The 21912-nt window shown below is 41.5% G+C and overlaps 2 protein-coding genes across 2 annotated transcripts; one reads left to right on the top strand and one right to left on the bottom strand.

Annotated features, from left to right (window-relative positions):
* Nucleotides 1-31: 31 nt before the first annotated feature.
* entpd5a (ectonucleoside triphosphate diphosphohydrolase 5a) lies at nucleotides 32-7078 on the bottom strand. The gene is made up of 13 exons (XM_085391343.1): nucleotides 6491-7078; nucleotides 5983-6062; nucleotides 5536-5679; nucleotides 5075-5150; nucleotides 4462-4497; nucleotides 4026-4114; nucleotides 3859-3938; nucleotides 3702-3763; nucleotides 3501-3602; nucleotides 2710-2853; nucleotides 2543-2599; nucleotides 1605-1720; nucleotides 32-1452 (listed from the first exon to the last, which is right to left on the bottom strand). The coding sequence occupies exons 1-13, from the start codon at nucleotides 6933-6935 to the stop codon at nucleotides 1369-1371; spliced, it is 1515 nt and encodes a 504-aa protein (XP_085247469.1). The 5' UTR covers nucleotides 6936-7078; the 3' UTR covers nucleotides 32-1368.
* A 4920-nt stretch (nucleotides 7079-11998) lies between these two features.
* Nucleotides 11999-21582, top strand: bbof1a (basal body orientation factor 1a). Its single transcript, XM_085391851.1, has 11 exons — nucleotides 11999-12129; nucleotides 12208-12460; nucleotides 14091-14156; nucleotides 15942-16022; nucleotides 16116-16196; nucleotides 16757-16833; nucleotides 18898-19042; nucleotides 19582-20072; nucleotides 20270-20374; nucleotides 21152-21223; nucleotides 21403-21582. Exons 1-11 carry the CDS (start codon nucleotides 12086-12088, stop codon nucleotides 21494-21496), a joined length of 1509 nt encoding a protein of 502 aa, XP_085247977.1. The 5' UTR covers nucleotides 11999-12085; the 3' UTR covers nucleotides 21497-21582.
* Nucleotides 21583-21912: the final 330 nt, after the last annotated feature.

The raw sequence follows: 21912 nt of genomic DNA on the forward strand, positions 1-21912 counted from the left end.
TAATATATTGAAACATACACAAAGCTTGTTTTTTCATGTTTTATTGACACATACATGATCTCACTGGATTTACTTCAAATGTACATATTGTCACGCATGAGTGTACTCTGATACTGATGAGTATGAGTACAGAGGCATTTGGCAGCAGTTGTGCGGCATAAAGTTTTTGCAATGTAAAAGCACTTCTTACCAAATAAGTTTCACTAAGTTTACATTATGTATATACAGCAGTAGTTATTGGAGTATGTTGAATATTAAAAGGACAGTAGAGGCATGGCTTACGAAACGGTTACACAAAGAGTTTAAACATTAATATCGGATGAGGATAATTAAAATACTCTTACATAAACTTTCAGTTATTTAAATATTTGTACAGTTCACAAGAAATACAAATGACTCTGAGCAACCAACAAGGAGTTCTCAAAGATGTTATTACAAAAACATTTTGCTGTATTTGTTTGGCTGTGGATTAGGAATCTGCATGCATGGTCTACCCTGGATGAGGCTTTCTTTTCCTTTGGTAGTACAGTTCATCACAAAGGCCCCAGGTAATTGAGCCCTGCTTCATAAGATATTTTAATGTCACAGTAATGACTGCACGCTAAAAGAATATGGAATTTAACCTCATTTAAGTAGCAGCATCTATAACCCACTCTGTCAGAGGCATCTCTCCACATCTCTCTGCCCCAGGGTCATGGTGAATCCACCACTAATGATGAATATGTACAGCTGTAGAATACATCAAGGTGAGTGACCTTGGCTACATTATCTGCAGTTAAAGTGTTACTTGCAAAGTAAATGGAAGCTATATGATGGTCAGCTGCTCTGTTTTGAGTTTGTCTAAGACTAGAGAAAATTAACTGGGGTCCTAGAAGATGATTTGCATCTAGCATGAAAAGGAAATGGATTTCCAAGCATCTACAAAGACAACAATGGTTGCTGCTCCAGCAACTAGTCTCTAAATGTTCCACTGTACTATACAGTGTACGCTGGGACCACAGTGAGCACCAAAGTACCACGACCTGTTGTATTGCTTCTAAATGACCTGTCAGGCACTTTATAGGTAGGTGGAGAAGCTGTTTCAGATTAGACACTCGGAGGGAATTAGAAAAGGTAAACGTTTTACAAAAATAAAAGTCAGCCCGCCAGTTATGAGCTCAACATACAGTAGAAATAGCTGGCCTTGTAAAAAAATAGTGATTTCTTTTTCAACAGTTCTTGAAGTGTGCTGAGGTTGAGGAGATGAGGGGCATGGTGAGCGAGGAAGCATGGTGTGAGTGGGTGTGTGTTGGTGATGGGCTGATGGAGGAAGGGAAGCCCCACAGTGACAGTCCCTCTCAGTGCCAGCTGCAGCAACAGCGACCCGCCTTAGTGGATGTTAAAGTTTCTGAAGTAGTCAAAGGTCGCCCCCAGGGCCCAGCTTGTCTCCACATTGTTCACCTTTTTGGCAAGCTGTCGAAGCAAAAGAGAGGAGGGATCTCCATCAAAACCGTTTAGTTTTACAATGATTTTAAAAATACAGAGTGACAGGATGTGAAGGTTTTTGTAATCCGTTTTTATAAATAGCTACAGTAAAAAACCTGTCTGTAATTAATTTCACTCACATGAAGCACCGTGCTGTCTTTAAAGCCAAAGCCCTCTTTTAACAGGCAGGTGATGTATGTCATATCCATGCACAGGAAGGGATTAATTGCCCGGTATTTGGTCATCTTGTTGCACACTGCAAACACACACACATGAAAAAAACATCGAAACACAGTTTTTATATGTGGCATGAACAGAAGATTCACATGTTACGCAACAGCATAAAAATACCACCATTTCTAACTTGTGTGCAGCATGATTAAAAGATAGCCTTTCTGTTTTGGTTGGCTGAATAATCACGGAGGTGCGATTAATACGGCTCAAGGTCAGCACAAGGCTGTGGGTGGGTGGTGGTGTTAAACAGCCGAGCACAGTGTGTGTGTGTGTGTGTGTGTGTGTTTCAGTATGTGTCAGCCCCCAGGTGGTGTGTGGCTGTCAGGTGCCCTCCTGCCAGGGCCAGACAGACATCCTCAGCTCAGCTGCCAGCCCAGCTTGAGCTAGACTTGTTCCTCCAGACCACGTGACAGCGTTCTCACAATACAAACAGCCTTACATAACACACCAGCTCATTCCCGCTCGCTATAAATGTGGTTCAGCATGGACATTACAGCTGTCACTTACTGAAAATGATAGGAATGGCATGTGTCAATTGAATATACTTGTGCATTTTAATGGAATGTTAACATATATTTATTCTATAATAAACTACATTTGACCTGTAATTTGTCTCCATAATGCGCTTGGGAAAATAATCTGTTACATTTTACTGTTGTAACACTTTTTTTTTTGACAGAATAAGTTGTGCCAGTTTGGTGTGCCAAGCTTCTGGGCACGAACAAGCCTTTGCTTGACTCTACAGCATGAAGTTTCAGCGGTTAGAATATATATATAACTTGTAAGATTGTCGGTTTCACTCACTTTATCCAACCCCAGAGAAGATAGCGTGTGTAACTCATACCTTCTTTGGCTCTCTTCTTGAAATCCCTGACTTCAACCGTACCACCTCGACTGCCATCTGTGGAACAAATACAAAAACAAATGTGCAATCTGAATACCTACTTTGTGCAAAACATGGTAATTGACATGAAAGATAATGGAAAGAGTTGCTGGCCTGTGCCTACGCACCGATGAGACCAGACTCCACAGCTCTGTCGAAGTAGTAGGAGAAAGCATAGAAGATGCTGCTGCCTCTCACTTCATATGGCTGGTGAATTATTCCTTTGATCACCTTCATGACCTCGTAGTAGCACAACTTATAGCCGGCGTATCCTGAGGAAAGAAAAGAGCAGGAGGAGGAAGAAGATTTGTGACTTAATGTTGCATAGAGGAAGCAATGGAAGGAATGCAGTTCAGAACACTGGGAGCCTCACTCTGAGGTCAGTCAGCGGTTGAAGCTAGGGGCTTATCAGATAATATACCAGGGAAGCCCCAGAAGGGCAAGTTTCACACAGCCCCATGGGTATGGTTGGCTCACTTGTGCCGGCAAAACCATGTGCTGACAAGAGCGGCAGCTTGCACAGCCCTGTTGTGCTGTCTATTTTTACCACATAATTGTGAGCAAGCCAGATCAAGCTGCTCGTTACACAAAAAAATAACAATTCAGGGACAAGCCCAGCATCTTTTGGCTACTCGACTGTGGTATGGGAGTGACTGCCTTATTTGTGAACTTAACTGACAGTTTTCTTTTCGTTTAAATACAAGGTTGACTGCAATATAATTGTTCAAGAGGGAAGACGGAGAGGGAGAGAGGATGACAAAACATGCGTTCGGCGCCAAGGTTAAACTTTAAAATGTTCTCATGTGAGACTGTATTATACTGTACGCTATTGTGTTCCAGAGTTTGGAATGGAATGCTTGGATTGTTGGATCCAAGGCAGTGGGAATACAATCGAAACCTCAGACTGCTTTTATCTTACCGTCTGGAATCCCGCTAACTTTATAGGTGGTTCCTGAAAAAGTCACATTTTCCCTGAACTTTTTCGGGAGGCATGAGCTAGAGAAGACTTTCCAATCCAGACCTGGGAAAACAAACATTAAAAAAAGGCTTTTTTGTCTTGAAATCAATACATTTATGAAAGAATAACAAGAAAGATGATTAAAGTTATAAGACACCCTACCATCAGCTCCCAGTGCTCCAAGAGTTGCAAAGCGAGCTGCAAATAGTCCATTTCCAAGGTAGCTGTATAATGATGACATACAGTTAGGATCAATTTAAAGACATATATGCATGTCCTGCTTTGCATTATACTAAAAATATCTCACTCCTGGATTTACCTGTGTGTGTAGAGCTGATATGTTTGATTGAAGAGGTCAAAGTTGGCGATGTAATTAGTTGGAGCAGACTGAACAGTTTTCTGTTGGATCAACAGCACGTTTAGTTTTGTCGTGGACTTTTGGTGAAAAAAAAAAAGTATATTTAACATGTAAAAATGTTTATTCACCTTTGACTTCGGGAGGAACGTGATCTGTGTAGATCCTCCGCCCAAATCCAGAATCCCGACCGTCCTCCTTGTGTTGGAGTAAAGGTGACCTAATGGCAAATAAGCAGCAAGTTGAACACAGGACACGGGATAAGAACGATTAAGTCCATCGTCGGTGTAATAAAAAGTACATATTGTTATAAATCTACTAATTTCCTAAGCTGTAGTTAGAATTTCCTGTGTCGTGTGAAATACATTTGATGGTATCACAGCGGTGTGAAAAACGTGAGGAAATATTGCTTGTTTTTGCAGTCTGTTTTGGACCAATGATTCAAGCTCATAACCTCAGAGAGGAGACAAGAGTCTTTCACTGAAGGGCTTCTGTGTACACTGGAGCCTCAGATATGAGCCTGCTGACCACTAACACCACCATAGCAAAACACAAGCAATGTCTTACCTGTAAGGAAGTTCACTGTGACCCAGGCGAGGACTCCTAAAACAGCACATGGGTGAAAATGTCAGCATGAGTCAATCCCTGAGAAGTGATTACAGCTGAGTTATGATAAATGTGCCCATTTAAACAACTTTAAACCCGCAGAATAACCTGCGAATGACTTTTAGTTCGGTTCTCCTTTATTAGGCTGATACATAAATAGCAGCTTTCGGTCTAACTTGCACGACTGCTGAGCAATCCAGGTAATTACAGTTGTCTCAGATGTAAAAGTTATTGCACTCATAAAGTGAGGATAACAAATAGCGCATACTCTATGATGAAACATAACATAGTGAGGGTGTCTTAATGAGTGATGTGGAGGCTCACGCTAAATTAAAGGGCGTGGGGCAGCTTGCGCTCACACTGCCATATTTATTTGTCTTAAATGAGGTAGTAACAGAACTCTCATAAAAAGAATTACAAGAGCAGCATTGTTTGTCCTCAGTAAATGGGGCTGTTAAAGCACCTGGTCAAACAATACCTCAATTCAAAAATCGTAATTTTTAAGAAAATAAAAATGTTTTGCATACTATAAACAGTCCAAATGGTAATGATGCAATGAAAAAAAATGACCCACCTTCATTTTTGCCATTCATGATGGTAACACTGTTCCTTGGCACATAGAAAGGGGATTCTCCAAACACCTCTTGTACCTGTGGAAAAGATTTATTCTACTCAATATGTCTTCAGCTGTACAATCATAGTAGACTGCATGATCAAGCGTGTCACTCTTTGTCATAAAAGTCTTCTCAACCCCCAGAAGACAAAATGTGCGCTCTTGCTTTAGAGTGACAGATAAGTAAACCACATGCACGGCTGGAACAGTAGTCTGGATAATACTTAAAATGACAAATATGGTTACTCCACACAACCCCACAACAGCTGTTCTTTGCAACATGAGAGCCACCAAACGGGCAGACATGCTGCCTTTTTTTCTGTGACACTTGTAAGCACTTAGTGGTTTCTCATCCCGTTCCTTGGCGGGACGGGTGGTGTTTGTGCCAAACTGTCTGAGGGCAGAGAGAAAACGTGCCTCACCTCCTTCAGAAGAGCCCTGGCCTTGTCTTCAGGCAGCAAGCGCAGACCTGCCGTGGCCTTTAGGACCACCGGGGTTCTTCTCCAGTCCTCCTCTGGCACTGTCTTCTTGGCAATCCTCAGTAACTGGCGGATGGTGTTGCCACCCTATGGAAGAGAGAACAAGGAAAATATTGAAAAATATTTGTAAAAATATATATTAAAAAATCCTACGTTCAAACTCTGTGGACATTTCTTTAGAGATCAGTGTTTAAAAACAGCTCAAAGGTAAGGTAAAAGCAGCAGATATTTTTATAATTACACAGTGTTTACATCACATGAACCCAACCCAATGAAAATCCCAGCGGTTTTGTGGATTCACGACTTAAAGGTATGTGTTTGTGTTGGGGGGTGCCTCCCCATTGTACCTGGTAATTAATACAGAGCTTTGGTGTAAATAGGCATCCATACCTCTTCAGGGTTGTCCTTGTAAGAAGACAGTCCAGGTTTGACTGCGTGGTACATTTCATTGTCCAGAACTGGAAGCTCAACTAAAAAAGAGAGAGAGAAAAGAAAAAAGTCAGTGAACAGATCATAAAACAGACAGACTGTAAAATGTGACATATTGTAATAAAAAAAAAAATAAAGGGTGACTGAAAAGCTTTATTTGTTTTGTTTTGTTTCGTTTTTTAACTTTTAATTACTGTGGATATTTAGGCTGGAGTTTTGACCCACATCCAGCATGAATTTTAAAAGTCTGCTTCCTACACAGTTGAGTCAGACGGGTAAATTAAAAGTCTCATCTACTTTTAGAAGCTGCATTGGCTGTGCACTCTGTCGGTGCATGTCTGTCCTTACACCACACAGCGAATGACCTAACAGCAAACAGAGTGGGAGTCAGCAGCATGTGCAAAATCCCTACTACTGCTTCAGAGACAGAGCGAGAGAGGGAGGGAGGGAGAGGGAACCGTGCACTTACCGGGGTCTTTCTGAATGAACTTGTAGATATGGATCCTGGTGCCTGTGCTCCCAGCGTCAAACATGATCCCATAGAAAACGCGACTCGTGTTGAAAGGAGAGGACCGCTCAGGCGCGTGATCACGCGCAGGATGCGGGTGGTACCGCTCAGGTGCAGGGTGCACGACTTCGGGCACCGGGTGGAAAGCTTCTGGTATGGTGTGGGTGACTTCAGGTGCCGGGTGGAAGACCTCGGGGACCTCCGGGTAGGTCGGCACACGGGGTGGCGAGACTTCAGACACCGGGTTGGATACCTCGGGGAGGAGGTTCTCCGTGTTGGCGGAGTGCTCCCGGTAGCGGTAGAAGTGGGGGATGTAGCGATGGTGGCGGTAGTAGGTCGCCTCCGCTAAGAGGTTCCCGGACAGAAGCCACACGTATAGAGAGAGGAGCAGGCTCGGCGTGGCCATTGTTTTCACAGCCAGAGTGAAAAGTCAGCTGGATTAAAGAAGAGAAGCCTGTGGATGCTGAGGCAAAGGAAGGCTTGCAGGGGCCCTGGAAAGAGAGAGAAGTGGAGATGAGGAGAGGCAGAGTGGATGCGATGCTCACTCAGGACTGTCCGGTCATCTGTTTACAGTATATAAAGACATAAGGCCTTGGCACGGGGCCATATCCAGAGCAGTCATCCACCAATCCTGTGGCGGTCCATCCCAACTCCATCAGGAGTCCCCCCCCTCCCCACCATCACCCTCCTCCCGTGAGCTGAGCTAAGCTGACTGACTACCTGCCTACCAACAGCATTGCCTCTTTTCTTTTCTTTTCTTTTTTTTATATGTATATGATCAGGATTATTTTTGGCAGTGTTTTTCCCCTCCTCATCTTTACTGGTTATTCCAAAGCCCTAGAAAAAAAAATCCCTCAGGAAAGGAGAAAGGGGTTTATAAAGAAGTCAAATGAATGGCTCACACTGAAAAGTTCCAAAGAAATGGTCCCAAAATACTTTTATGAGTGCATTTAGGACTTGTATAGTAACTTTGCCTCAGAAATGTCTCCATCCTACAACTCTGGACTTTCACTACTTCACAGGAGCTCAAATGCTGCTGCTGCTGCTTAAATTAGGAGTGATGCAAGTTTATATTTGGCACATCTGCAGAGTTTCACACCAGTTACTGTAGTTTGAAACATTTTGAATGTCTTTGTTATAGGATCGTATTTGCACTAATTTGGGGATTAACCTCTACCAAGTAAGTATTCCCGATTTTTGTTAGGAAGAACAGCAAATTACTTTGAAAGCAACATTTTATTTCAGATTGACAGCTGGACATGATTATAGCTATATTGTATTATCATTATGTACAACATCTACAAAATTATGTTTAGCTGACAGAGTGAATTGTGCAGTTATATATGTATTTATATACAAAATGTAAAAGATTTTCTCTCCTCAACCGTCTCTTCACAATCCTACTATGATCACCATATGAAATCCGCTGCAGCTGTTTCACCAACCTTAAAAAATGCAAATGTGACCTGCAATCCAGCTGTAATAAAAGTTGAAAGAATGTTAGCAATCATCTCACTCCCACTCATCTCTGTGTTAACCACAGGCTTTCCAAGGGAAAAAATATTTGGGCTGCAAGGCACGTTTCATGAGAGAATGCATGAGTAGCTGTTTCTCCAATTTAGGTGGGCGGCTGGCATGCCATCATAAGCCATGCTGTAGAGAATCATCTAAAGCTTTCTCGCGTTACGTGTTTCCTGGTTAATGTTGAGTATGCAGAGGATATCCCACATCAGTGGAGTGCAGAGGCAACTCGGAGACCTTACGTGAACTGAGATTTGAACCAAGCTGTGATATTTTTCACCCACTTTGAATCAACAGAAAGAGGACAGAGATGTGAAAAAAAGGCACTGGTAGTCTAGCAACTAAGGCATCCCTGGAGAAGTGACCCCATCTCAACCACCCTGTTTTGACTCACGCAACAACCAAGGCAGAAACCGAGCTATGGGCCTGCCCAGCCAGGAGGGTACGGGGGGGCAGAGGTCCCATCAGTGGGCACAAGAAAGTGCAGGATGTCCACGGAAAGGACAATGTGGGGAGGGTGGGGCTTGGCACCAGAGTGCACCCATCATGCCATTCCCACTCAACTGTGCAAAGCACTGTTCCAACACTGTAATTTGGACTAAAAATAATGGACTTTCTTTCCTCCTTCCTTTTTTCTAAATACTGTGGCTACTTTTTTCAATCCTGTGGCTCACCAGAATGGTCGTTCGCCCCTATCAAAGCGTACATGTGCAGGACCTCTCACTACATCTATGTGATCATACATGTCACATTGATATCGCACTTATAACATGGCTGCAAGTTGCAATTGTATGAGATGACGTCAACAAATCCTGAGTAAAGATTTTCTATTAGAAATAATAAAGAAGCAATTTTTGTTTTATTTGCTGAGTGAGTTTATTCTTAAATCATTGGTGCTTATGTTCAGACACATCCTGGGGCTACTGTTGCAATTGATATGTATAATGTGCAATGTTTGGACAACTCCACCTTGGGACATTTAGTGCTTCTGCCATGAATCACAGGACAATTTAGTTTTCAACACACCTATATTTATGTTGCCACTAAAGTTGTGCAACTGGAATTTTCCTCCGTGTAAAATGTCACGTTAACCGAATATGTAAAACAGGTATTTAAGAAACAAATTACTATATTATTGCAGAATAAAGTTTAAAAAATAAATAATTAAAAATAATCTTTTGCTATATTCTGAGTTCAAGAGTGAACTGCTGCTGTATACGCCTGCTGTGCAGTGCTTGTATGGCATGACACAGCACAAACACGCTGTGTTAAACAAGAGGTAGTTTCAATTCGGCGTTTGGTATTTTGTTCAAGTTAACTGAAACCGTAAAGCATGAGAAGGGACCCCAGCTTTGTAATCTACACTGTGCAATATATCATTAATATGCTGCAATGTTACCCTCAGGAATGCCATGTTTGTGGGTGTCCTACCCCAACAAGTCCATTGAAGAGACCCAAACCTTGTCATTACAATTCCAATGATAATGACAGCTTTGAAAAGTTCAGGGTTATTTCAGTTTGCTCTCTTCACTGTCATAGTAATTACCTTTAAATTTAGTCTTCAAGCTCTGTTCACGATGCCAGAGCACTGAACGCCCCTATATGGTTCAACTTACAGTATAGCCACACACAACTCGTATTGCGATATCTACTTTTCTTTTTTTCTTCTTTTTTTTCCAATTTGATGAATAATTTGCACTGGACACTCAGGCTCCTGCCTGCAGAAAGCTGAACAAGATGATATGAGAGAATTCAGTGGTTTTGAGCTTGAATTACGACCTGCACTAACTTTACATTGTTTCTATTGGATGAGCTTCTTCGAAGATGTAAGCCAACTGCATTTATGTTGATCATAGTGGTTTTCCCATAACCTCGGCAAAAAACAACTGTGGGGATAGCAAAGAAAAAAACACAGTTCTTTTCAGGACAACATGAACAATACTGCTGACAGGAGCCAAATGTGTCTCATGTCATCATGTGGGAGGAGATCATGTGAAAACAGATCCTGTTTGATAGTGCCCAGCTTGAGACTACTATAATTACAAGACAAGTGACAAATACAGACAGTCCTATGTCAGCCTTGCACGTTGTTCAGCAGAACAGACATTTGCACATCATCTCTGACAGTGATTGATTGAGTCATCGAGTAGCTAACTGAACACTTTACCTGTAAAGAACAAGGTCGGAAGTGCTCTTCTGCAGTTGGAGATACAAAATACAAAACTGCAAACACAAAAATGAAAAAGAATCTGTAACTTTTGGCTTTAATTTATCAAACGACAGCAAAACACAGCACCTTTATGACACTTCATTGCAAAAACTGTTGTTTTTTTTTAAATAATCAGCCAATAAATAACTTGTATAATGTTTGCAGCCAAAGGAAAAGGAACAGTACTACATGTAAACTACATAAAATTTTTCTATAGGGGTGAAACCAGACCAGCATGCAGTTCATACAGGCACAGGTTTGAGTAATGTAAGAATATTAATTACAAATAAATAAGTTACTGCTGGGGCATCTAAGTACTTTGTTTTCATGGTCATCTCTTGTACATGTTGGCTCACCATCACGGCTTAAGCCATTTGAGCCAATGTTCATCTTATCTGCACCTTACTATCATAAAATGTAGCAATACACTTATAATAATCTATCTATCATACTATCAAACTAGGTCAGAAGTGACTGAATTTCAATTTTCTTGGAAAATACATGGCACAAAACTTGTCATTTAATTTGTCTATGTTTTCTTTTTTCTTTCTGTCTTTTCCTTTCTTTTCTCCTCCAGCAGCTGCTGGCAGTTTAATGGTGTGGGGGATATTTCCTTGGCTGCCCATGTCCATGCCTTTATGATCACAGTGTAACCATCTTCTGATGACTGCACCAGCAGGATAATATTTGTTCACCTATTTCTAACAAGGAATACTTAATAAAATTGCAGGTAAGTGCAAGATAAAGAAAAATCACTAACAAGCCAACAATCTCCTTTGAATAGCAGTTAAAGATACTGAACATGAACTATCCCTTTCTGTAGCTGCTTCTAAATACACATCCTCTTCCACTTCTCTTGCCTACGGTTTGCCACAAGGTTATGTTTTAAGCCCCAAAATCTTTCTAAGCAACAGCTCTCACATAGGTGCTTAGACTCCATTAAAAGTTGGAAGGCTCCCAACATCCTGGTTTGTAGCCCTGACAGATTTGTGTCTAAGGTAATGGAAACTCTAGCACCCCTTGCCACATTTGTTAAATCTTCTATCAGGAACTTTGGAATAACTTGTGACTCCGATTTCACATTGGACAATCAAATCTCTGGTTTGCTCTTGTTTTTATTACTTAAGCAATATTGCCAAGTTAAGTGCCACTGTATCAGGCTGTGAACTGGAAATTGTTATTCATGCATTCATTTTATTTTGTCTAAGCAAAACCTCCTTGGAACCACCCAAGGTTGTTTAGAACCCAGCTGCAGGATTTCTGACTCTTCTGAGTGTTGCTGACCCAGATGCACTGGCTCCCCATTATGTTCACGGTCCATCTTAAGATTTGGCCTTTGACTTTTAGAGCTGTGCATAGACAAGCACCATCATACATTGGAGATTACATGCACATGTCCCAAGTAGGTCCCTGAAGTTATGTGACTATAGTGTCTGCTGGTTGTTCATCATAAAAGGCTGAAAACTACGGATACAGCGCTTTTTTAACAGTGCCACCTCCACCCCAGACTCAGGAACGCTTTCCCTGTGGGCGGGAGACCTGTGGACTCGGTTCTCTTAAAGAAAAAAAAACTAAACAGCTGTTACTATTGAATAAAAAACAACGGAATTGATGGAGACGGCTAGCACAACCATTGTAACGAGCTATTTGTTGCATATCAATAAAGTTTATACAAAAAAAGTCTACATCGTGCCCTTGGCAACAACCTTTGACCCAAACATTCCCAGCAGGTTACTGGAGCTACTCATCTTTCAGTGTTATTATTTGCCCTCAGCTTTTCCTCTTTGTTCTAGCACTCGGTTGTTGTAGCAGTAATTGTAGCAGCGATGCCGACGAATAAAGCCTCCAACCCTAAAAAGACCAAAGGCGGGTAAGTGTGCGTTTTGTTGTTGTTAGCCGAGCTGAAGTACAAACGGAAACTTGAACTCCTCTTTGGGTTTTGTTTCAGGAAAGAAAAGAAGGAAGGCAAACGGGACTCGAAAACGGACAAAGAGTCGGACGTGGAGAAGGCCAAGGCCAACGCCGTCCTGTGGGAGCTGAGGTTAAAGGCCACCGAGCAGTCCCTGAGGGACTACACCGAGTCTTGTCAGAAGGTGGCACGCGCAAACGAGCATCTCACCAATCAGCTGTACCACGCGGAGAAAGACGCGATCCATACAGCAGGCCACTGGGAGAGACAGCTGGCAGCTAAAGAGGAAAAGGTCCCGGAATAACTCAACTGAATATTTTAAAGCAGTGCCAACCGAAAGTACAATAAAAGCTAATACAAAATTGTCAAACTTTCATATGTTAGGTGTAAATCAGGGGTGTCAAACATAAGGCTGGAGGGCCAGAATCGGCCCAACAAAGACTCCAATCTGGCCCTCTATGACTTTGGAAAGGAGGGCATAAATGTAGGATTTTTCTACTGATATAGACTTCAGACCAAAGATGAAGCCAAAATTAATCAAGTCATAGATAAACAATCAAATGATGGAAAAGTTTCTGTTTTTTCACTATTTACTACAAAAATGTATGCTTTATATCCACAGTGGAAAAAAAATGAATAAGAAATTTAAAGTAAATTAAGCAAACCTTTATGTTTTATAATAGTTTAGGCAATGTGCTACCAGAACGTTTTGAGTAATATTACACATTAATTTCTTATAATTTAAACCAACATTTAAATTATCAGTTGTGCTGACAGATTTCTGTCATTTACTACTGTAGCATTTCTTTATATGTAGAAAACTGAGACTTACTGCTGAAATTGCACTTCTTTTCTTTTATGAAGATATCTCAAGGATTAAATGTGTACTTAAAGTTCTTTCCACCAACAGAAAGGGGAGATTTACTGGACTGGCCCATTTAAGATCAAAGTTGGTAGATTAGGATCATTTCTACTTTCTATATACAACACCATAAAAGACAAAAATAATTTATTGAATAAAGAACAAAAATACTGCCGACCTGCCCTATAATGACACCAACCTCTCTCCCAAAAACCTTGGTAGTCCTAACGAGGATCACCCTGTACAATCACCAGTGCCTAGTGTCCTAATTCCTAGTTCCCATCTTAGCACCCCCGTTTTATCATTATTTCTATTTGTATTTCATTAATTACCTCTCCTTTTCAGCATTCTTATTGCTATCAAGAAGTAGTAGAAATTGTAGCAGCAGTAGTGATGGTGGGAGTGGTGTTATTACTAATGTTATTACTAATTATATTATTATAATTGTTGTTGTTGTGATTTTTTGATATCACATATATTCACATATGGAAAAACATCAGTAATTTCCACATTTTTCTCAAAATTGATTTTTGACTTTATTTTTTAATATGGCCTGTAAATGGTCTGTATTTATAGCGCCTTACTAGTCCCTAAGACCCCAAAGCGCTTTACACATCCAGTCATCCACCCATTCACACACTGGTGATGGCAGCTACATTGTAGCCACAGCCACCCTGGGGCGCACTGACAGAGGCGAGGCTGCCGGACACTGGCGCCACCGGGCCCTCTGACCACCACCAGTAGGCAACGGGTGAAGTGTCTTGCAAGGACACAACGACCGAGACTGTCCGAGCCGGGGCTCGAACCGGCAACCTTCCGATTACAAGGCAAACTCCCAACTCTTGAGCCACGATCGCCCCTCAATATGATCAACAATATTTTTTCTTTCTTAATGTGGCCCTAATATTCCGTCGTAATCTTTCACAGTAAAACACTCTCTGTTTAAAAAAGCTCAAAGTGTGCAGTGTGTGGCCCATGAATATGTAAAATTAGGTTGACAGCCCTCATGTAAGTGATCAATGTGGTGTTTTCTTGGATGATTTAAACTGTTACTTTACAGATTTGTGTGCTGGAGAAGGCCTTACAAACTCAGCAGGCACTTGCCCGAGAAGAGAAGGACAAATTGGTGAGTTCATATAAAACTCAGCCACACTAAAAGAAAGACAGGCACTTTCACATCTGGTCCACGAAACATGCTCCACATGCCTAGTATGTACATGGCAGAAAACTCCAGTAGAGCTTGTGATTTACTGTACTCGTGTTAAACCTGTAGCATCACAAAAATGTGCTGCGCTGTGTCTCAACAGCTGTCTTGTGTGCAATTATGTGGATATTTATTATGTAAGAAAACAACCAAACAAAGTGACCATAAAGCAAAAAACAAACCCCACACATTCCAAGTTACATGGTCCAATGTTATTTAAATCCACGTCAGTGGCTACAGGGGGGAAAAGCATAATTTAAAAGTGCTTGGTTGGAGAAAAGCAGTCTCGTTGCTGGTCTTGATGTGTTAACCATACCTCACATATCACACATATCCTTACGCTAAAATGCAAAGGAACTTTTGACTCTTCCATCCCTGCACTCAGCTTCTTATAATTAAAATAAAGAAATTTTGCATTGCTTGCTTGACAAGTGGAGACAAAAAAAAATGTACAGAAAGCCTTTTGCTAGCAGCTGTTTTCCATCCTCCAGCTCTTTTTACATGATGGATGAAAAAAGAAGCCTGGTTTGGACCAACTTAAAACAAGCCTGTTACATAAATGTATGGACCTCTCACATACGATCAGTCAGTGGAAAATTCTGTGGCTAACTCCAGAGATGTGACCCAAAACATGCTGTTTACAGCCCTTTTCTTACTGTAAGGTCACATGAGCTGAATGCTTAATCCTTCCTGGAAGACATCGAGTTGGCCTAGGATGCAGCGTTGGCATATAGGGCCTATTTTTGCCACCCTCTCTTGGCTTTCAGTGAAATGTAGAATTCATTTTTTCGTGGACTCTACATGGTCTGGCTTATACTACAGGCCTGCAGCCTCTTTAATTATGTTATCAGTGTTTTTTAACTGTTCTTAAAACCAAGAGGTGACCACGCTTTTGATGTTTTAGCAACCAAACTGTGGAACAGCCTTTCCCCTTCCATCAGGTTGGCTGATTCAGTAGTTTTTGCTAAAAGCTAATTTTTGTAGGTTATTGTTTACATAAACATTCATTCCATAGCTTCTATGTCAGTATGACTGCTTATCTCTGTGTAATGTATGTTTTGATGACTATCCAAACTATTCCAATAGTGATAAGCTGTGTTTTAAAACAGTTATTTTTATAACTGTCCTGCATATGTTCAATTTGCAGCATCAGGAAAAGACATATTTAGGCTGTACTAATCGCTGTGAACTTTAAACTGGAAGGTATTTTTGGAAGGCTTGACCACTTGATAGATCCCACACAGTGAAAATTGCAGATGACGCAAACCAGCTTGTGTAAATACTGTCGAGTGGCTCTCTGAAGTCGACGAATGCGAACGGAGTTATCTGCAGAATAACGATTAGGCCTAACGTTGTAATCAGATGGTTGATAGCCTCTCATTTACTCGTCATGTACAGGTTTGTGGGTGCGTGTTTTTCTAGTTTCTCATGACTTTGGTCATTTTGTCACATTTTGCTCAGACTGGCTTCTCCACAGTAGCATCTTGAGGTATTTAGCACGAGTGATCTGTGCTGAAGTCAGTTTGCAAAAGAGCATTGGCCATTTGAACTCCACGATGAAATCTTCCTAAGTATTACAAGCTGCACTTGTGGGATGTTTGCACCAGATCCAGTCTAAGTGGATTTATGCGTACAGTTGAGACATGGCATTTAATACCCAGGATTCTGTTTTTGTGTCTGTGTGTGTGTGTTTGTCTAATTCAAAAGGTCAGTGAGCTTAACATGATCCAGGAAGAAATGAGAAAGATGAAAGAAATAGAAGTCCAAAGGGAGCAGGATATCGTTCACGTGAGGACACACAAAAAAAAAACACAAAAAAAATACTTATTACATGTAAGGATATTAAAATGTGACCAGTAACCATGGTTTTTCATATTCCAGATGAAACAAAGCAGCGATGATGCTTACAAGAAGCTAATGCAACACCTAAGAGAGAAGGAGGATCAGTTCTTAAAAGAAATGGTAGGAAGTCAGGAATATAATCCAAAAATTCTCCCCCGGGTTTGGAACTACACTTACTGGTCAACTTTGTTAGCTATGTCTTGCTAGGACCAGCTTGGACCCCCTTTTGGTTTTAGAAATGTCTTCATTCTTCACGGCATAGATTTAACAAGGTGCTGACATGACAGCAACACAGTTTCTGCAGATCTGTGATGTGAATCTTCCGTTCCACCTTGTCCCAAAAGTGCTCTTCCTATCGGCTTAAAGCAGTCTGGCCATTCTTCTCTCATGTCTGGTATCAACAAGACATTTTCTCCAACAGAACCGCTGCTCACTGCAAATTCTCTCGTTTTTTGGCTGCTGTCTGTAAACTCTAGAGTGAAAAATCCTGAGCAGAGCAGCAATTTCTGAAACACTCAGAACCATTTGGTACCAAATGGTCAAAGTCACTTAAATGACCTTTTTCCCATCTGATGCTCGGTTTGACCAGGTACAAATGTCTAAGTGCAAAAGATGTTGGTGAAAAAGAAGCTTTAATATTGAAAGTTGAAAGAGTGAAAAAGCTGTAAATTTCCCTTCAGGAACGCTTGGAGAAAGAAACAAAGGCATGTAGTCAAACAATGGCCAAGATGGCGGAGGACCACCGTGAAGCCATTGTGTGAGTCCTTTGTTTGTTTGTTTGTTTGTTTTGCTGTCACTTTACAGTCTAATTTTGCTCTATAAATTGCACTGTCATGCAAAGTGCAAAGAGAAAATAATTTACTCATATGAGTGATTATGTATAAAAATAGATTTCGCTAGAACTGATGTTATTTTTTGACCACGCCGGCTCGTCATGTTCCAAGGAACACATCCTCAGCCATGCTGCAGCGAGGAAAAAGTAAAGTGTGTGTGTGGAAGACCATAGTTTATTACTTTTGAGGCCATAAGATGTGCACTGCCTCTGCTGTGTTTAGTTATTTTTTACAGCTCATAAAACATTTACATTGATACTGGTGTGGTCCTGTCGGTTTGGTCTTGGTGTCGGTAATTGATTTAATTTTGGACACATGTGGGTGATCTTAAAAAGTCAAGTGCAGTCATTCAGTTAATTCACTTTACGAGGCTTACAAAAGAAAATGTCCTTATTATATTATTGTAATATGCACTACTTAATAACTTTGAAATATGCAGTCATGGTAAAAATAATATTTTCTTTGAATTACATTCAAGTTTTGTGTATCAGGACATCAACAGATGACATATTCGTCAAGGACATCCTTTAATGAACAAAAACTAAGCCAGAACAAAGAAGCAGTGTGTGAAAAACTAAGTACATCCACACCACCTTTATTGTCTGTTTAAAATACACTGAGCTGAAGTATAATGAAATGTGCTGTATGAATAAAATTGCCATCGTCATTTAGCAGAAATAACGTTACTGTGTGACCGTGTGCCTCTTATATCATTGTGGAGGAATTCTGACCCACTTTTCTTTACAATTTTGCTTCAGTTTATTGAGGTTTGCAGCAATTATTCATGCGCAGCTTAAGATCATTTCACTCGGGTTAAAGGTGGCGCTTTGACCAGGTCATTGTTAGTCTTTTTCTTTTTTTTGGCCATTCTGTTGTAGATTTGATGCTGTGCTCGGGATCATTGTCCTGACCACTGGCATGACCGAGTCAAGCCTTAGCTATCAGACAGATGGCCTCTCATTTTGATTCTAGAATACTTTGGTGTACAGAGGAGTTCGTGGTCGACTCAATGACTGCAAGGTGCCCAGGTTCTGTAAAACAAGCCCAAACCATCACTCCTCCACCACCATGCTTGGCAGTCGGTTTGAGGTATTTGTGCTGATATCTTGTGTTTGCTTGTCATGAAATGTGGCACTATAAATTATGGGCAACAACTCAATTTTGGTCTTGTTTCTCCAAAGGATATTGTTCTAGAGGTTTTGTGGTTTGTCTAAGATGCATCTTTGCAAACCGAAGTCATACTGACATGTCTTTTTTTTAGAAAGACGAGGCAAAGATGCAATACTTTGTTTGTTTGTTTGTTTTTGTACTGTAGTTACATGCTAACTGGGGCCTTAGTAGTCTTTTTTTAATTTCTCTTAGCTGGAACATCTACTTTTGCAAAGATTGGCAACTTCCTTGAGTGTTTTCCACTTGTGAACAATCCTTCACTGTAGAAGGACTTCAGATTGTTTAAAATGAGCTAATAACCGTTCCCAGATTCTCTGAGATCATTGCCGATATTTTTCCTAATTGGAATTGTGTCTACACACATCTGAATGCACCAGATGAACAAACTGCCAAAACCTTTGCTTCTGTGAACATGGTCACATTTCATATCATTTGAGTAGCAGCATCTGACTGATAGTTGCTCTCATGATCTCTGTGTAACTAGTACTTAGTTTTCCCCATACACTGCTTCATCAGCCAAGTTGTTCTTGACTCAGTATAATATGCCATGTTTTATAGATCATCTGAGGTTGTGTTTATCTAATTTTAAGTGCTCATAAAGACTAAACACTGATGCACAAAATCTTAGAACTGACAGGGTTTATACTTTTATTTTCATTTTTTGGACTGTATTTCACAAATAAATAAATGAATTTTTTTTTTTGCAGCAGGCTAGGAATTGACTGCAAATACTGCTGAACACAATATCAAGACTGGTGCGTGTTCATAACTGTTGATTCATTTTTCAGTGTCTCTCTTTTATGCTGTAAACTGTTTAGGCGATTGAAAGATGCTTTGCACTCTGTGATCAAGGAGCGCGATTGCCTCATTGACAAGCTGAAATATCACATAAAGGAGGCAGAGGATCTGCAGAAGTTAGCAAAGTTACTGACTGAGGAAAACACCTCACTGGCATTGGACAAGGTATGTTTAAACCAAAGGACAGCAAACACCAGAGTAGCTATTGGGCACCAGCAGTCCCTGGACAGAGGCCATTCATCTCCATAAAGACATTTTAAATCACTTTCAGTTATGAAACACTTGTCAGATCTGTGCAGAATATATTTCAGGTGGTTTTTCCCTTGTGTTGTTTACTTGTGCTGATCCTGTGTATTTTGCTTGTGGTCCCACTCCCACCCCCCTCATCTTCTGACTACTATCCAGCCTCTCAGCGGTCAGTGGTTGTGGTGAGTTTCCACTGGTGTCTGGGTTCAAATAAAGTAGCTTATCCTTGGCCGTTTTCTGGCTGTGATTCTTAAACATAAATAACTGCTGGGCACATTAATCTTACCTCTGATGATGACAGCTAATCAGTAGAGTAAACCTGGCTTACTGAAACTTTGACCACTCACTGAGCAGAACAGGCTGGAACACAAGTCAATATCTGTTCCTTGTTCTACACTGGAATAAAAGTGAGAGGATTTTCTAAAATTAACTGTGTTATCCGTTTCCTGCTCACCTAGAGCATGCTGGAGTTGACGGTAAAGGACAACGCAGCACAGATGGGGACTCAAAAACAGAAGCTAACTGAACTGAGGGCCGAGGTGGCTTCCCTGGAGGAGGCCCTGCAGCTCAAAGCCGTGGAGATTGAGCAGCAGGAGAAGAAAGAGAAGGCGAACCTGGTCACCATCCAGGCCAGCCAGGTGGAGCTGGACAAGCTGCAGAAAGTGCTCGCGATGCGAGAAAAGGAAATGAAGCATGTGAAGCAACTGGCGAGCACCATTGTAGCAAAGCGCCAAGAGCTGGAGGAGTTCTTCCATGAAGCACTGGGTCATGTGAGGAAGGAGATCAAGGACAGCAGGCTCCAATACAGACAGGAGGCACTGCAGAGTTATCGTAGGAGGTTTAGAGAAGCCACAGCAGGAAAGATAAAGTTCCCACCCATCCGCACCTTCCATAAAACTGCCCACAGTACCAACTCTGTCTATTCAGACATGGAGGCGGCTGCGACATGGTAGGTGTCCTGCCCTTCTCATCATTTCCATACGCTGTGTGTATCTTCCTGATATTTTTAATTCCTTATGTTTACTAGTGCTGATTCCCAGCTTGTTCAGTGGTCAGCAAACATCTTTGTGGTTCATATTCATTGAGTAAAGGAATTTACACAACAAAAGTGACACTGAAATGTGATTTCATCTGCTTGTCTTGAAGGACGGATCAACCGGGGAGCGAAGTTGAAATCTCTGATCTCACTTGGGAGCAAAAGGAACAAGTGCTCCGGCTTCTCTTTGCTAAAATGAATGGATGCAGAGAAAGGTAATGAAACGCTGCAATTATTTGTTTATGTTTGACTTAGCAAAAGTCGTGCTGGACGCTTTGTTCGCTCATTGACTTCATCCCGATTTTAATACATTCGAATCCTTTTGTAATCCCCCAGAATGAACTGACACTGCTGCGGCAATTAACTCTGAAGAACAAAGTGCAGTGACACTGTGCAGAGGTTCAGTCACAGCTTCTGATGACTCCTCCCTCTTTTTAATGTTTTAAACAGCCATTTTCTCAGCAGAAGAGGATACCATAAAACATCAGTTAGGCTTCAAGCAATTTTCTTTTCCATGCAGCTGCTTAAAAAGAATGAAGAAAGAGTCTGGGCACAATAGTAAAAATAGGCCCAGGCCGCAGAGTCGTGTGCTTGGAAACAAACATCTGGTCACGTCGATTTGCTTTCACCCTATTGGCCTCTCTTCACGTGCACTCGCAGCTTATTTTGTTCTTTGAACACTTGTGGTCAGAGAGCAGCTGGTAACATGATTTTCAGGAAGGAGTGTGCAGGAGAGCTGGATGTATAGGGGCAAGGCAGGCATGAGAAGTATATTCAGGTTAACTTCGGTCTGGCAGCTAGACCAGCAGAATAACACAGAACATTTGGCAGCTGAAGTTTGCAGCATGCAAATCCATGTGCGTTGTGCTGACCCGGAGTAACCCCTTCGCTAGACAGGCTGGAGGCCTCAGTGAAAAGACACCACTGTGCTAAAACATGACTTTTCACTGTGAGGTTCTGTATTTAACCGCAACTCCGCATCTTCCTGACAGCCAAGTCAGCCGACAGGTGGCTCTGCCGGCCTCCACTGAGAAGAGGAGCTTCACGGAGAACGATGTAGCCGGGTAAGACGCTGAAGGAATGCACAAGAATAAAAACTGTGCCTCATCCTTGCAATTAAGAAGCCCTTTAAGATTTATTGGTCCCCACATTCCATGTTTAGCCAAAAAAGCAGCGGCTGTGAGAACATGAGTGCCTACATGTGATTTATCAACACAGTGGCATGATGATGACTTTCTTCCAGAATTAGAGAGGAGCTGTCCCCGGCGACCATGAGCACCCCGGCGCCATCAGAGTCCACGCTGCCAGCCGCCCAGCCAGATACACACATCACGTGACCTCCGAGTGGCCTCTGTGTCTCACATTAAACTGTGCTTGCGTGTTTCCTCAAGAGTGTTAACACAACTAGAATATAGGATGTTTGTTTGTGCTTGTTCAAAATATCTTACCGTGCACGCATGTGCGGTGTGGCATGTGAGTGCTTTTGCACGTTCTGTCTGTTGTACCTCAGTTTAAAAAAAGAAAAGAAAGAAAATCTATTTGTGACTACAGAGTGCTGATAAGAACATATGCACCAGGTGACATGAGGATTTCAGTTTGCCCACACACCTTACATCCACTTACATCCTTTCTTTGCGCCTTCCAGCAAGGATGTGACAAGCAGTTGGAACAGAAGTAGCATCTTATAAGCTGAATAGCCGGGTCACCTGTACAAATGACCCCCCACCCACACTCACCCGTGTGGTAAGTGGTT

This window comes from Rhamphochromis longiceps, linkage group LG19 (assembly GCF_057381845.1).
Source record: "Rhamphochromis longiceps isolate RC_006_pf linkage group LG19, R_longiceps_female_GT1.1, whole genome shotgun sequence".
Taxonomy (NCBI): domain Eukaryota; kingdom Metazoa; phylum Chordata; class Actinopteri; order Cichliformes; family Cichlidae; genus Rhamphochromis; species Rhamphochromis longiceps.

Bases quoted from the DNA above. Each gene is read 5' to 3' on its own strand.
- entpd5a (XM_085391343.1), bottom strand. From the start codon at position 6,935: ATGGCCACGCCGAGCCTGCTCCTCTCTCTATACGTGTGGCTTCTGTCC. The intron at 1,721-2,542 runs GTATGAGTTACA...GTGTGTTTGCAG, and splicing joins CAAGAAGAGAGCCAAAGAAG to TGTGCAACAAGATGACCAAA. The intron at 1,453-1,604 runs GTGAGTGAAATT...TTGCTTCGACAG, and splicing joins AAGACAGCACGGTGCTTCAT to CTTGCCAAAAAGGTGAACAA.
- bbof1a (XM_085391851.1), top strand. From the start codon at position 12,086: ATGCCGACGAATAAAGCCTCCAACCCTAAAAAGACCAAAGGCGG. The intron at 16,023-16,115 runs GTGAGGACACAC...TTCATATTCCAG, and splicing joins GGGAGCAGGATATCGTTCAC to ATGAAACAAAGCAGCGATGA. The intron at 19,043-19,581 runs GTATGTTTAAAC...CTGCTCACCTAG, and splicing joins CCTCACTGGCATTGGACAAG to AGCATGCTGGAGTTGACGGT.